This window comes from Stigmatopora argus, chromosome 5 (assembly GCF_051989625.1).
Source record: "Stigmatopora argus isolate UIUO_Sarg chromosome 5, RoL_Sarg_1.0, whole genome shotgun sequence".
NCBI lineage: Eukaryota > Metazoa > Chordata > Actinopteri > Syngnathiformes > Syngnathidae > Stigmatopora > Stigmatopora argus.
Genome location: NC_135391.1, coordinates 11,416,099 through 11,430,465, shown reverse-complemented (window position 1 = coordinate 11,430,465; position 14,367 = coordinate 11,416,099). Strand labels below are relative to the sequence as shown.

Genomic DNA, 14,367 nt, shown 5'->3' with positions numbered 1-14,367 from the left:
ATAAACAGTTCAGTGAGAAATCTGTTAATTTTTGTCAAATAAAGAAACAATATTTTGGAGACATTTTAAATAAGTGCGTATCACTAAGTATCTTTAGGTTGAGGTTTGGCACTCCCTATAGGGCTAGAAAGGCACGGCAACATCGGCGCTGTGGACTACGATTTGTATTATAAATTGTTTTGACATTTATTTGTTGGGTAATGGCTCCATGGGGAATTAAACTCTAACCTCTAATGTAAAAAAAAATCAAGGTAATGAATCTTTCTGATTCGTCAAAAATATCATTATGTGGTTCAATGTTCGTACACCTAGAAAGAAAGATATGTAGCATTTTATTGTAGTTCGTGAATACCAAGTGCGTCATACCGTTGGGAGCTTAACAGAGCATTCAATTTGCGCAATGAAAAAATATAATGTGTTTCCGCCCGGTTTCGAACCGGGGACCTTTCGCGTGTGAGGCGAACGTGATAACCACTACACTACGGAAACGCTTGAAGGCGATCGGAGCTATTGCATTTATAAATAAATACATAACGCATTTTTGTACAGGGAATAAACCCAATTCTAAATAATCCATTCCTATTCCCATCAACTATTATGAATGAAATAAATAAATATGTTATAAAATACCAGTTAAACTGCACCCTTAGTTAAATCCTTTCGACATTCTGCCACCAGATGCCGCCATTAATCAACTGTTTCTGCATAGTTTATGTCACTCTGTGGGAGAGCACTACATTTAAATCTTCAGTTCCTCTCATCTCATTTTCTGATCCGCTTTATCCTTTCTAAGGACGCAGGGGGTGCTGGAGCTTATCCTAGCTGACCTTGGGCCAGAGGCGGGGGACAACCTGAATTGGTGGCCATCCGATCGCAGGGCACAAGGAGACGGACAACCATGTACACTCAGTGCTATCAGTCAGAGTCTATTTTTATTAGAGCTCTGCCTCTAAGATGACCGTGGACCCTCCCATGGCCCTCCCCTGGTGTCAGTTGTTCATGTTTATTATGTAGAGGGTAGCTGTCATACGGTTCCGAGGGATGCAGCAGCCCTCCACAAGCAAGGCCCTTTCTCTGGTTGCTTTGTTGTTGTTGGAGCCGCTTCGACGATGGAGACGAGCCCTATACCGGTGGTGACGGTCCAAACCACCCCCTTTGAGGACCAGCGGCCCGGTACCAACGGGCTGCGGAGGAAGACGGTCGTGTTCGAGAGCAAGAAGAATTACCTTCAGAACTACATCCAGAGCGTCCTGTCCTCCATCGATCTCCGGGACCGGCAGGGCTGCACCATGGTGGTCGGCAGCGACGGTCGCTACCTGAGCCGCGGGGCCATCGAGGTCATCGTCCAGATGGCGGCAGCCAATGGGGTGAGTACAAAGGGGCCACATTGAATAAACGGGATCTCATTCTTGTTAAATGATTGATCTTTATTTTTATGTGTGTAAAAAAATAAGTTTAGACTCCCAAACCCTTTATAGGGCAAATTTAACTGGGGTTCAGGGTTCGATCCCAAGTCAGTCCTGACTGTGTGGAGTCCCTGGCCTTGTATGGGTTTTCTCCGGGTATTCCGGGTTTCTCCCACATCCCAAAAACGTGCAAGGTAGTCTGGTTGAACACTCTAAATTGCCCCCTAGGTGTGAATGTGAGTGTGAATGGTTGTCTGTCTCCTTGTACCCTGATTTAAAAGGTGATTTTTTTTAAAGAAAAGTGATGTGGTTTGATTAAATGCACATTATTTGACTTACATAATCTTTAAAGTGAACTTCCACTGGATATTCGATAATCATCATAAAACAAGCATTTCCCTTTTTTTAAAGAACAGCCACTTGATATTGTGATTATCACAGTGGTTGTAACATAAAGCAAAAAAATCAAACCGAGTCCAAACTTATATCCTAAAATACATCCAAGCAACGTTTCTCCTAAATCAAGTTACCAATGCATTGAAATTAGACAAAAGACATCGAAAAGATCCGATTAACTAATTGTTTGTGTTAACTCGATTTAACTTTTCAGCTAGCCAAAGAATGAAAGGTGGAAGTGAGGGTAAAAATCCCTGCAGTACTGCTCTGACATCTTCATAATTGTTCTGGCGCACTTCCAAAGGAACATCTGAAGGGAATACGATTTTGTTTATGAGCCAAATGTCTCTGAGTGTCAGTCTTATCAGCACTTCCATCCATCCGGCTCTATTTTCCGGTCTTATGTTTGTTCCCCTGCCCCTCGCCTACTCTCAAGTCTGACTCTCGAGTGGACAGAACTCAAGATGGTTCCGACACATTACTACATATCACGCTATAAAATGCACACCATGGACAATCATGAGCATAAATGCCTAACTGCTGAGGACACTATTATTATGGTATGCCGTTACTATTTATAAGTGGCAGACAATTATAAATAGTGTGGCTCCCTCTGTTATTTTATTTAGCTTCCACGTGGCACATAATTTTATTCCAAAAATGTATTTGGACAATGCAGTTCTCCCTAATAATAGAGACTATTTACCTCCCTCTGCAAGGAAGTATGAATGGTTCTGCATTTCTTAATTGGGTATTTCATAATGGAGCCGTGATTACATTACGGAATTCACCAGTGATTTTAGATTTTAAGCATTTATGTTTTTAGTGTGACTGCCTGACTTTGTCAAATTACTTTTTGGTCTGTTAAGTGGCTTGTGCACCACCTTTTGAAACATTTCACTGTTTGGAGTAAACATTCATGTTGTTCCTGTGCTTACTTTGTGCAGATTGGTCGACTAGTCATCGGCCACAATGGCCTCCTGTCCACCCCTGCTGTGTCCTGCATCATCAGGAAGATCAAAGCAATCGGTGGGATAATCCTCACAGCCAGTCACAATCCCGGAGGCCCTGGAAAGGATTTTGGTGTCAAGTTTAACGTAGCTAATGGAGGTGAGGATGGACTATAATCAGTAGAACGATATCTAGGTAAGAATGAGAATTTCTTATACTTGTATGCTCAATGGTCGCCTTCGGTTTACACAATACGTAGGTCCATCTCCAGACTCGGTGATGGAGCGGATCCATCAGGTGAGCCGCAAGCTGGAAGAGTATGCAATCTGCCCCGACCTTCGCATCGACCTCTCCAGGCTGGGACGACACGACTTTGACCTTGAAAACAAGTTCAAACCTTTTCGAGGTATACTTGTTAGTATTCTTGAAAAAAAACAATAACTTTCATCCAATATATTGTCCTGTGATTTGTAATTTGTCTTTACTGTTGCCTTTGTGCACGACCTCTGAACTTAAAAATCCTTGTCTTGCATTGTTACTGGTTGGCTGGCAAGGTTTAGGCAAAATATCAATGTATAATGACGTTGAATTATTAAAGGCTGAGAATGTAGGAGTTTTCCTTGGAATTGTCATTAATGTTTGGTAAGCCAAAAATAATTGTATTCATCAAATCATCGGTTCTGACTTTGTGGAAGGGTTTTACTCCCATGGCGGCTACATTAGATAAATTTGCAGTCAAATTGCCGTTGCTACATGGCTGCAAGAAAACGGCTATGTTGCTAACGGTTTAACTTAGGATCCATGAATTACACTTAATTGTGTCTTCCAGTGGAGATTGTAGACTCTGTTGAGGTGTATCTCCAACTCCTACGAAACATCTTTGACTTCAGCGCCATCAAAAGTCTCTTGACAGGACCCGAGCAGCTGAGGATAAGCATCGATGCTATGAACGGAGGTGAGCCTTTTACGATCTGGTGGTAATAGCCAACCTAACTTCTTGCCAGTGTTAATGGCATCTCCTCTGCTGTTACAGTGATGGGCCCTTATGTCCGTAGGATCCTATGCGATGAGCTTGGAGCCCCCGCGAATTCCGCCGTCAACTGCATCCCAATGGAAGACTTTGGGGGCCGGCCCCCCGAGCCCAATCTGACATATGCCTCTTCACTGGTGGATGCCATGAAAGGAGGCGACTTTGGCTTGGGCGCTGCCTTTGATGCAGACGGGGTGAGTATCTTACATTGCTACAGTCTGGAGGGCGAGACAATGTGGGACAGATAGCATGTACTATCTCAGCTGTTTGGCACAATATTGACTCAGTGCCACCTCTTAGGGAACAAAGTGGTTTTAAAAGCCTTGCCTAATGCTAATATAGAGACACACTGATAATGTAGAGGTGTGTGGTAATTTGGTACATTATTATAAAAGAGATAGAATGCTAGGTGGGAAGTTAAAGCTTTAAATACATTATTTAAGATTTGGCATAATTCCTTCATATGAAAGTTCTAAGTCTAAACATGAAGAGCGTTTAATATGAAATTATATGCAAACTGTTATATAAACATCATGTTTATTTATAGGAGGATAATAATAAATGAAAATTCAATTTCTTCACAGTTATCAGTGTCCTTGTTTGAATGATATCAGAGTCAATCCAGAGCACTTATTCTATGCTTTTGATCCATTGGTGCTTGAAATCATCCATGGAATGTGCCCAAATACGGCACGCCTACAGAGAGTGTCAGTGAAACTTATTTTGTCTTAAAGCACAGAGATTAATAGTCAAATCAATATAAACATGACATGTAGTAAAATTAAAATAAGATTAGTGGTCAACATCAACATTGAGGGTTTATCTGGTTAAGCATTTTAGAGACATGGAAAAGCATGCAGAGGTTGCATTTGTCTAAAAATGGGCTTTAAAAAGGGAATGTTTTCTTTTCTTAAAAAAAACATTCACTAGTGTTTTGCTGGGAAAATGGGGTTGAGTTATCTTCTCCATTAAACCCTATAAATGGCTCAAATTTTCCACCGAGTCTTCCAATTGTCATCATTTGTACTTAAAAGGGGCAACACACCATTTTTCTTGAAAAATGATTTCATCATCAGAGGAGTTATCTCATTTGAGCTCTCATAAGAATCAGAACTTTCACAGTCATGAGGGAAGGTGTTTTGGAGATGTTACATAATGCTGTCTTCTTCATCTTGCCAAACTCTCAGTTTACACAGAAACTACGACTGTATTCCACAGACACACGAATAATTTTAAGCAGTAACACTGGCTGCATATACAATCTGATGAAATCCAGTCGGATTGTTAATCACCACAGTTCCCATTCAAAACATGCTTGCTCATTGAAATTGCCCATTTATGTGAACTTGAGCATAAATGGTTGCTTGCCTTCATATGTCCTGCTATCAACTGACCACTCGACCAGAGCGTGTCTCTTGCCTCTATTCTGATTTTGAAATATATGAAAGATGCTGTGATATGCTCTAATTCTTCTCTGCTCATTCCATCAGGATCGCTACATGATCCTCGGTGAGAACGCCTTCTTTGTGAACCCGTCTGACTCTGTCGCCATTATGGCTGCCAATCTCTCCTCTGTGCCCCACTTCCGACAGCAGGGAGTCAAGGGGTTTGCTCGGAGTATGGTCACCAGTGCTGCGCTGGACAGGTACAACATACATGTCCTGTACATACATATACATAAACCATATAACAAGTCATCCACTACACTCAAAGACACTTTGGTGTCTTTGTTAATCCGAAAACGGATTGACTAGTACCATTTATGCCCATTTTGGGGGTCAATTTAATTGGTAGTTGGTCCTTTTTGGACCCATTAATACTGAATATACACAAATTGGATTAGTTTTAAAATGTAGGTACATAAACGTTTTTGAAGATTTATTTAAAAAAAAAATCTTTAAAAAAAGTTGCAGTATTTTATTTCATTGAAAAGGGACCAAACTATTTTAACTTGGGTTAATATGTAATATGTAGCTTTTTACATGATCTCAAATGAGCCTATTTTTGTCCCAATAAGTGTAATTTGCAATCATATGAACCTCCTTAACCTTCCTCAACGCACTCACGTGTACACACACAAGTAAGTATATATGTACACACTTTTACTCGCAGTCTATAAATAAAGAATGATGCGTTATGTAAGGGAAGAGTAGAGCAGGGGGCATTTAGTGAATGGGTTTCATTGCTAAAATTAGGGTCATCCACGTTGTTCAAGAAAAGGGGAGGGATGTAATTGATGAGGGTTGGGCAGAATACCGCTTTACATTTACCACAATGAGCAGTCCAGTAATCCACTCGCTGTAACTAACTTCTGCTTTTTAAAAATATATTTTACTATTTTATGCCCATGTAGTTTCAATCCAAAACTGTGGATTGTTTGAGGTAAGGTTGACAAAGCTTTGTGCTTTCCTGAGGCAGTGGGAGCTGCAGAGTTCCTCCAGGGATTGAATGGGGGCAGCTGGTGGTCTTCTCAGCTGTGTAGATAATGTTCTGAAATGCCCTCCCACATTGTGTTGCTGTGCAGCAAAAAACAAAACACAGATGTAGTAGAATGCTTTGTATGGTTCACTTGGAAAATCTCCTATCTTGAAAAACTTGTAACTCAACCCAAATTTAAACTAGTATTTAACTGGAAAAGTTTTTTTGTCCAACTACTGATAAACCCTAACCAGCATTGTGATATGTAACAATACTACCAGGCTTTGGGGTTTTATATGTCAAAAACAAACTCCTTTTTCAAGTCCATGAAAAGCTCCAGCATGCGGTGCTTTTTGTTGGAATGCCAGATTAAAGCTTTTAAATCCCGCCTGAGCTCTTGTCAGTGGAGACGGGGCACTGGATGCTATGTTTGGCAAAATATGAAGTCAGGGCCAAAAGGTGCCCCCCCACTGCTGCTGCTTTGAATGCTCCTAGCAGTTTGTGGGGATTTTAGTAACATGGACTTTCGTTCTTGTGTAACGTCGGCTTAAACCTGTTGCTTAGAGTTTCGGAACAACTTGGGAGAACTGCATTCCATGGGGAGAAATATTAGTTTAGCTTTATTTTATCAATTACAGTAGACCATCCTCGTGTAAACAACTGCACTGGGCACTTTGGAGGCTTTGTTTATATGTGGCATGATAAATGGATAGACACGTTATGTATGTATATAATTTTCAATCCAAGGAAAAAGCCACACTGAGAACATTAGGGCCCTGTTTTTTACTGTCCTTTGTATTTGTATGTTGTTGATATATGGCGTTAGTCTGAGTTCAAAGAACAATTCCAACATAGTGATCATAATTTGTTCTCCCCCTGGAAGCCAGCAGCCTAAATGTGATTACATATATGTGATGGTTTTATTGGAATGTGTGAATTGCCTTCAAAGACTGCAGAACAGATACTTTTAGGATTCCATATCAAATCCAAGGTTTCTGTAACTCACTTTACTAGTTATAGTAATTCTGTGTACGATATGTAGTACTTCACTTCTAAATGTTTTAGTCCATTTGTGTTCAAGCCAAATGGTTCTGTGACCACACAAACACACAGTTTTACAGCAACATCAACTAAAAGAATGCCCAACTTTGCTCCTTATTAGATTAATTGAGGATTTCATGAACATTTTGGTGTTTTTCCTCCTTCTTAGGGTAGCCAAAACCATGAAACTGTCACTTTACGAGACCCCCGCCGGTTGGAGGTACTTTGGGAACCTGATGGACTCTGGTCGTTGTTCCCTCTGTGGGGAGGAAAGTTTTGGGACAGGTACCGTACCGCCTCGCCGCAAACTCTCACGTGAACCTAATGTACAACCATCTGGATTACCATCTTAAAAAGTGAATACTGTTTTTATCGCAGGTATGATTGACATGGTCTTTTAAAAAAAACAGAAGTAAATAAATTGTACTACTATTTCCTATTTTTCTTTTAGCAGCTATTTTAGTTTTAATCATAAGGACAGAAATTCTTTTAATCATAGCAATTGTTAATTTCTAAAGAGTTTAAAATACATTTCAAAATAATACCAAAGTAGAACATTGTACGTACATTCATTATTTTTCTGAACCGCTTATCTTCACAAGGTTTATGGTTGGTGCCGGAGCCTATCTCAGCTAAATATATTCACACAAAATTAGCAGACACACACAAAATCACATACTTCCAACAAAACTAATATTCGCTTTATCTTTTGCATATGCTTCCATGCAATGTACCCCCAATTTCCCTTGAGAACACATCGAACCCTCAAAATGTTATCTGCTTATTTTGGCCGGCAAAACTATGAAAGTTCACCCATGTATTTTGCTTTGTCGTGGCTATTACGACATGGCCAGAAACTCTTGCCTCTGAGTTTCATTTGTTTATTATCAACTGAAAAAAAAAAGCTGGGGAGTAGACAGAAAATTCTATCAAAATATCTTCTAATCTTCTTTTTCACACATGCTTGTTCCTTGGCAGATGAGCATATTTTGATTGGTGCCAAATAGATGCGCCTTTAACCCTGGTTGCATGTGTAATGTAAATGGTGGTCATTCTTCTACTATAAAAGGAGACCAGGGCTCCCTTTGAATGACTGCAATGGTCCACTGAGCCTCATGAGCACATTTGCTTGTGTCTACCTGCCTCTACTTTGTGTCACTGAGAAGATACAGAGCCAAGTGAAGCAGTTTGCGAGTCTGACCATATAGCAAAAAGCAAACGTGATGCAGGGAGGAGAAAAGTGAAAAGGGCACTCAGAGAAGCTTGTCTATCCTTTTAAGGCCAAGAGCTCAAAGGGTTTGCAGTAAATCATTTGAACTATACACCAATTTTCCCACTTTCAAAACTCAGTCAATGAAGCTTTACAAATATATTTTATAATTAATATCATATGCTGTACAATTTTGCAGAGAAAACAAAAATCATTTTGTAAAAGGTTTTTGACATACTGTAGGATCTGATTCATTGTGCGATCCCAGACATTGGCAGACAGACAACAAAACCGGGATTAAATACTGGCGACTGTCACTTTCCGGACAGATGTCCATTACAGCCACTTAGAGACAACAAGTGAGAGTGTTATGCCATGTGAATTTTATTTTAGATTTTTTTTGGCTCCTTTTCTACTCCACGCCCTTTTAGGGAAGTCTTGCTCTCACATTGGTTGTTGTTAAAATGTCGCCATGTTCACAACTCGAACTGTTCGGTTGCCTTAGTTAAACAGCCATCCATTAAAAGCTGTTCAATGTTTGCTCGCTGTGTGCATGCTTGCAATTGTGAACTCTATTCAGTGAAAGAATATCAGAGCAGTGGCCGGTCAATTTTTTTTATATCATTTCCTTGGAAAATTGCTGTTAATGAGCAATGGAATGACTCTCATGGCCAATCAACATATGTTAAAGCCTTATCTGTAAACATTCTCATTAAAGTCTATTTACATTTTCTCTGGAAAGATAGCAGGCAAGATTTTTTTCTATAAAACCATTTGTTTATTCTCCTCTAGGTTCAGACCACATTCGGGAAAAAGATGGTTTGTGGTCTGTGTTGATGTGGCTGTCAATCATGGCTGCTAGAAAACAGAGTGTGGAGCAGATTGTCCGGGAGCACTGGGCCAAGTTTGGACGCAACTATTTCTGCAGGTAAACGTATGCTCCATTTTTTTGTTTGGAGCTCAAATCTCTTGTAATACTCCTTGCTTGAGCAAGTCCACTTGCCTGCAAATAATCATCCCTTGTATGGATGCAGCCAAACATAACTCCTCTCAGCCTCCACATTTTTCCACTCGTCCTTGTCCAGTTGGGCTCCTCGGTTGCTCTTATTTTAATGCATAGATAGTAATTTGAGTTATTGTTCCTGTTGAAAGTTCTAACTTTTTGTATTCTCACACACCACTTAGCCGATGCAAAGCGACAGGTGTGCAAAAACAAGACTGTTAATACACTATTGAACACAGGAAGCCTTGGGCATGTAGTGTATACTTGCTAATTTCGTTGATGTCACTGTGCACAAAGAAGCTGGCCTTTTTCAGTTTTTGTGGCATCATTCCGGGTCCCAAATACTTGGCAAACCACTTAAACTAACTTTTACTTTCCTTTACTAAAAAAAAGAGACATTTTAAGTTAGTTTAAGTCAGTAAGTATTGTGTGTGACCCATGGTCATGTGTGTCAGGTTTGACTATGAAGGCCTCGAGCCCCGCGCTGCCTTCTACCTGATGAAGGATCTAGAGTCAGTCATTTTGGACAAAGCGTTCACCAGCCAGAAGTTCGCTGTAGGAGATCACATGTACAACGTGGAGCGGGCAGACAACTTTGAGTACGTCGACCCAGTGGATGGAACGGTCGCGAGAAACCAGGTGAGTGGCTGTGTATATACACACACACATATATATATATGTATATATATAAAAAATATATATGTGTGTATGTATATATATATATACATACACACATATATATCTATATATATATAAAAATATATATATATACTATATGTGTGTATGTATATATATATATATACATACACACACACACATATATATATATATATATATATATATATAGTTTTGATATACTATATATACAATCGTGTGTGGCATGTTTGATGGTTTGAAAAACGCAATCCATTTTGATTGTCTTTGTTTCTTTGTGTTGAACTGGCAATCATTTTAGTGGTACAAACACAAGATGTGGCTTCACCTTCATGTTGGCCCTCACTGTTCAAATTCGTTCATCAGTATTGTCCTGTTGGGAAGTAGACCACCCACACTCTGCATCATCTAGGGAGATCCATGTTTGGATATGACGCTGGATCTTCCATTTTAAACCATAAACGGACACAAACAAAACACGTATACACACTCCCTAGAAAAGCCTGCACACTTCCTGTACATGCCCCTGTCCTCCTCAGAAGTTTTCCCAGCTGACTTCATTGGAGCCCTTCCAAACTGTTCGCCGATGACACTTGCCCCACCCTGTTGCATGCCTTATAGAAACACACTCACACACACACATGGTCTGTACTCCCTAGTGTGGGTACTGGCAATTGGCGGAAACATCCATACCAACACCCTGCCCCTTGTGTGGCAAATTTTGGAGAGTACAAAAGTAAGTGTCAATCACCACACTGATGAGAAGAGTGTTACCATAGTTACTGTTTGTTCCCTCAACCCTTAAATGTGGTTGAAACCCTGACTTTAAGTCCCTCCAAGGCCTGGGAGCCCCCAGCGAGTGTTATTGTAGTACACATTCTTGCTAGGGTGGAATTATATCAGCTGTCGTCTCTGCTCTCCAGCTGACGGGTACACACACACACACACACAAATGCACTGTTGCCAACACACACACATTTTTTGGTTGGTTATCCTAAATTGGCCACTTTTAGGCACCAATCCATACCTTGCTAATACGTATCCTATTCATCAAATAAAAATATTAGTTATTTTTCTCATGATTTACCAATCACATCGCCTAAAAAAATCTCCTAATATAAATAAAAGACAAAATGCCAAGCTTCGGTGGTTCAAAATATTGTGTGAGATTAAATCCTCTGTACTAGTTCCTTTGCCAATATCCATGGCGACGACTAACATTCCCTTTGGATTCAAATTTTTCTTTTAACAGTATAAAATTCATCACTATTGGGCTAACGAAACTATGTATTTTATCATACACTAGATAAATCCCTTTTAAAGGAACCTTTTTAAGATCGGAAGAATGACTGGAAAGAAGTATAAATGGAAGAAAAAGAAAAACTAAACTGCTGACTGGTCAACACACATACGCACACCCGTGCTTGAAACTCTTTGCATTCTGAAGTTGGCACTACTATTACTGTAGAAAAACCCTTTATTTTAGTAGTAGTGTAGTAGAATGTGACACTTCTTCTAGCAGTAGTATGCAGTAGAGTGGAACATTTATAGGAGTGTGTATTCTTGTACACACTCCTATAAATATAATGCCCTCTACTGGATGTTAGCGACTGTTGCAGATTGAAGGCATTTTAATTTACTATTGTGTATGCAGTAGCTTGCTCAAAAGCCTTCAACTACGACCATTTCACTGATTGAAACCTGCAGATGACCAATGACAACTGTTCAATTACCCTACACGGTTTTAAAAAAAAAAATCCACACACAATCATGCAAAGTCTAATGCTCCCTGCAAGGTCAGGGCCCAGATTTGAACACAAAATCTTTAAACTGTGAGGCAGAAGTGCAATCAGTGGATTGCAGTCAGGTGCTTTTAATTTCAGCACAACCCCATTGGTTAAAATGTCTGTGGAACAAAAAGCTGCACTCTCAGCCACCCTCCTGGACCGCTTTTCCCAACCCTGAATTCTAACCCTAAAACAAAGTTGATTTTGGAGCACAACAGTGTGAGCGCCCCTGATCTAAATGTACCATTGCATCCTCGTAAAGGTTGCCAGAACCTATCCCAGCTGACTTCGAGCAAAAGGCGGACTACACCACAGACTGGTCGCCAGTCAGCCATTGGGTACACATAGAGACAGATAACCATTCACACTCACAATGATATCGCCATGGGGGGCAGGAATCGGACCCAGGAGAAAGAAGAACCTTGTGATAAATATATATAAATACCTGCATTTCTTTTCTCCACAGGGTCTGAGAATTGTCTTCAGTGACGCATCCCGTCTGGTGTTCCGTATGAGCGGAAGCGGTGGTGGCACAGGTGCCATTATTCGAGTTTATGCAGAAAGCTTCGAGAGAGACCCTGAAAGGCATAGCAGAGAGACCCAGGTATTCTATGCCTGTTCATGTGTATACAACTGTTTATCGTGCATTCATAATGACAAGCTTTATTATACCTTTTTGTGTGTAACCTAATCCTTGATATCATCAAGCATGATAGCATTTTAGTGGTTCAGTTCTAACTTGCAGGCCATCATATTAGGTACACCAAAGTGTAGAGAAATTCAATTGCTGTCACACATGTTGTCCTTGAACAATGTGATTGTCATATTGGTTGTTGTTTGCTTAAGTCTGAATTGCACTGTGTCACTCTATGTAGTAGTTGTGATCCAAAAGTTATGTGTTGGTCAATGCAGGTGGTGCTGGGTCCTCTCATCGCCATCGCGCTCAAGCTATCCAACATACAAGAGAGGACAGGACGCCGTGGTCCGAACGTGATCATATGAATGGAAAGGGGAGGTAGGGGGGCATTGCAGTAAAAAATAGAAACTGCCTAGAAAACATACCATCCTGTAAGTATAATTATCAAACGGCGATAGAAAATAGTTCTAACTGCTACAGGTTTTTTTTTATTTGTGGATGGAAAATGTTAAAACACAACAAATGTGTGTTTAGTTGTGCCTTATGGAGTTGTTTAGCACTTATCAGGAATTATCAACACATGCTGAAACACTTTTTCCCCTCAACGTTGTTTGTATGAGCCACTGTAAAACACTTTATTGCAAACTCAAGCCGGCAATTCATAACCGCTAATAAATCTTTGTGAAATTAAAATGATTATACGTTTTCTATCACTAGCAAATAACATTTTGGTAGCATTTTTTTCCTCACCACAGACACACTACAATTTGAGTAACAGAGTAGACTCTTACAAAAGCCATTGTAATTTATGAATAAATAATAATAATAAAAACACTTCTCACATACAAAAAAAAACTCCAAAGGGTGACGATTATTGGTTTGCCTAATTCTAGCAATGAAATGTCCATTATTTTTATTATATTATTATTTTAGGTCCAAGTACCTTTGATCAAGGTGTTCAACCTCCTTCCATTTCTACCGAATAAAATATGTGTGTCCAGTAGAGGGTACTCTTAACCGCCAGATTATTTGATATATGATGAGAATTTAAAGAGCAGGCCTGAAAAGCCTTAACGTTATATTTGCCATGTTCATTGCAACCTTGTTGTCGTAAATAACGCATTGACATTTCTTACAGTAAATGTCTCATCCCTTTTAACTGGGAAACTTGGTAGTGAATAATAGATAGATAAATGATAGACTTCCGATCCATTTGAACTATGGTGGTTGCCGGTGAACATTTACCGCCAGAAGTTTCATTTCAAATGGACCGGACATCCTTCGCTGTCAATAGCAGCCAATGAGTGAAGTTGTCAAGAGGCCTCTTTGAAACTTTGGCATGTAAAAATTAAGTTGCACATGCTCGCTTTTCTGCACTCTAATACATGTAATTAGAATCAGCGTGCACATACGTGTGCACACATATGGCCCGCTCTTTTTAGACCTCATTATGAAGTGATAAGAATAGACAGAGAGTCATTAGTGATGAGTGAAGGTGTGACGGGGCCTGTTATTAATCAACTGGACTTGATGAAGACCTGCCAGTTTCCCCCTGATATTAATTAAATGCACAAAAAACAGTTGGACCCCACGCTTTCAAATGTGCACAACTTTGCCAACTTTGGATACATAAAATGGATGTATATCATGAGTTGGTTTGTTTACATGGGAGTTGCACATGTAGTACCCACAAGCTACCATTTGGGCAGGGTTCACCTCTTAAATGAAGGGGTAAAATTTGCATTATTTAATTTACACAAAGTAAAACATCTTGATTTTTCAATATTTTGAAGCTATTTAAGTTAATCATCTTCTAAATTGATCATTTCAATTG

The 14,367-nt window shown here is 39.8% G+C and overlaps 1 protein-coding gene and 1 non-coding gene across 2 annotated transcripts; one reads left to right on the top strand and one right to left on the bottom strand.

Moving 5' to 3' along the window:
* Positions 1 to 416: 416 nt before the first annotated feature.
* Positions 417 to 489, bottom strand: trnav-cac (transfer RNA valine (anticodon CAC)). Its single transcript has one exon. It is a non-coding gene; the product is annotated as a tRNA-Val (tRNA).
* Positions 490 to 973: 484 nt separating this feature from the next.
* Positions 974 to 13,399, top strand: pgm5 (phosphoglucomutase 5). Its single transcript, XM_077601558.1, has 11 exons — positions 974 to 1,367; positions 2,750 to 2,912; positions 3,013 to 3,159; positions 3,583 to 3,708; positions 3,787 to 3,977; positions 5,274 to 5,428; positions 7,412 to 7,527; positions 9,245 to 9,380; positions 9,911 to 10,094; positions 12,363 to 12,500; positions 12,809 to 13,399. Exons 1-11 carry the CDS (start codon positions 1,110 to 1,112, stop codon positions 12,896 to 12,898), a joined length of 1,704 nt encoding a protein of 567 aa, XP_077457684.1. The 5' UTR covers positions 974 to 1,109; the 3' UTR covers positions 12,899 to 13,399.
* Positions 13,400 to 14,367: the final 968 nt, after the last annotated feature.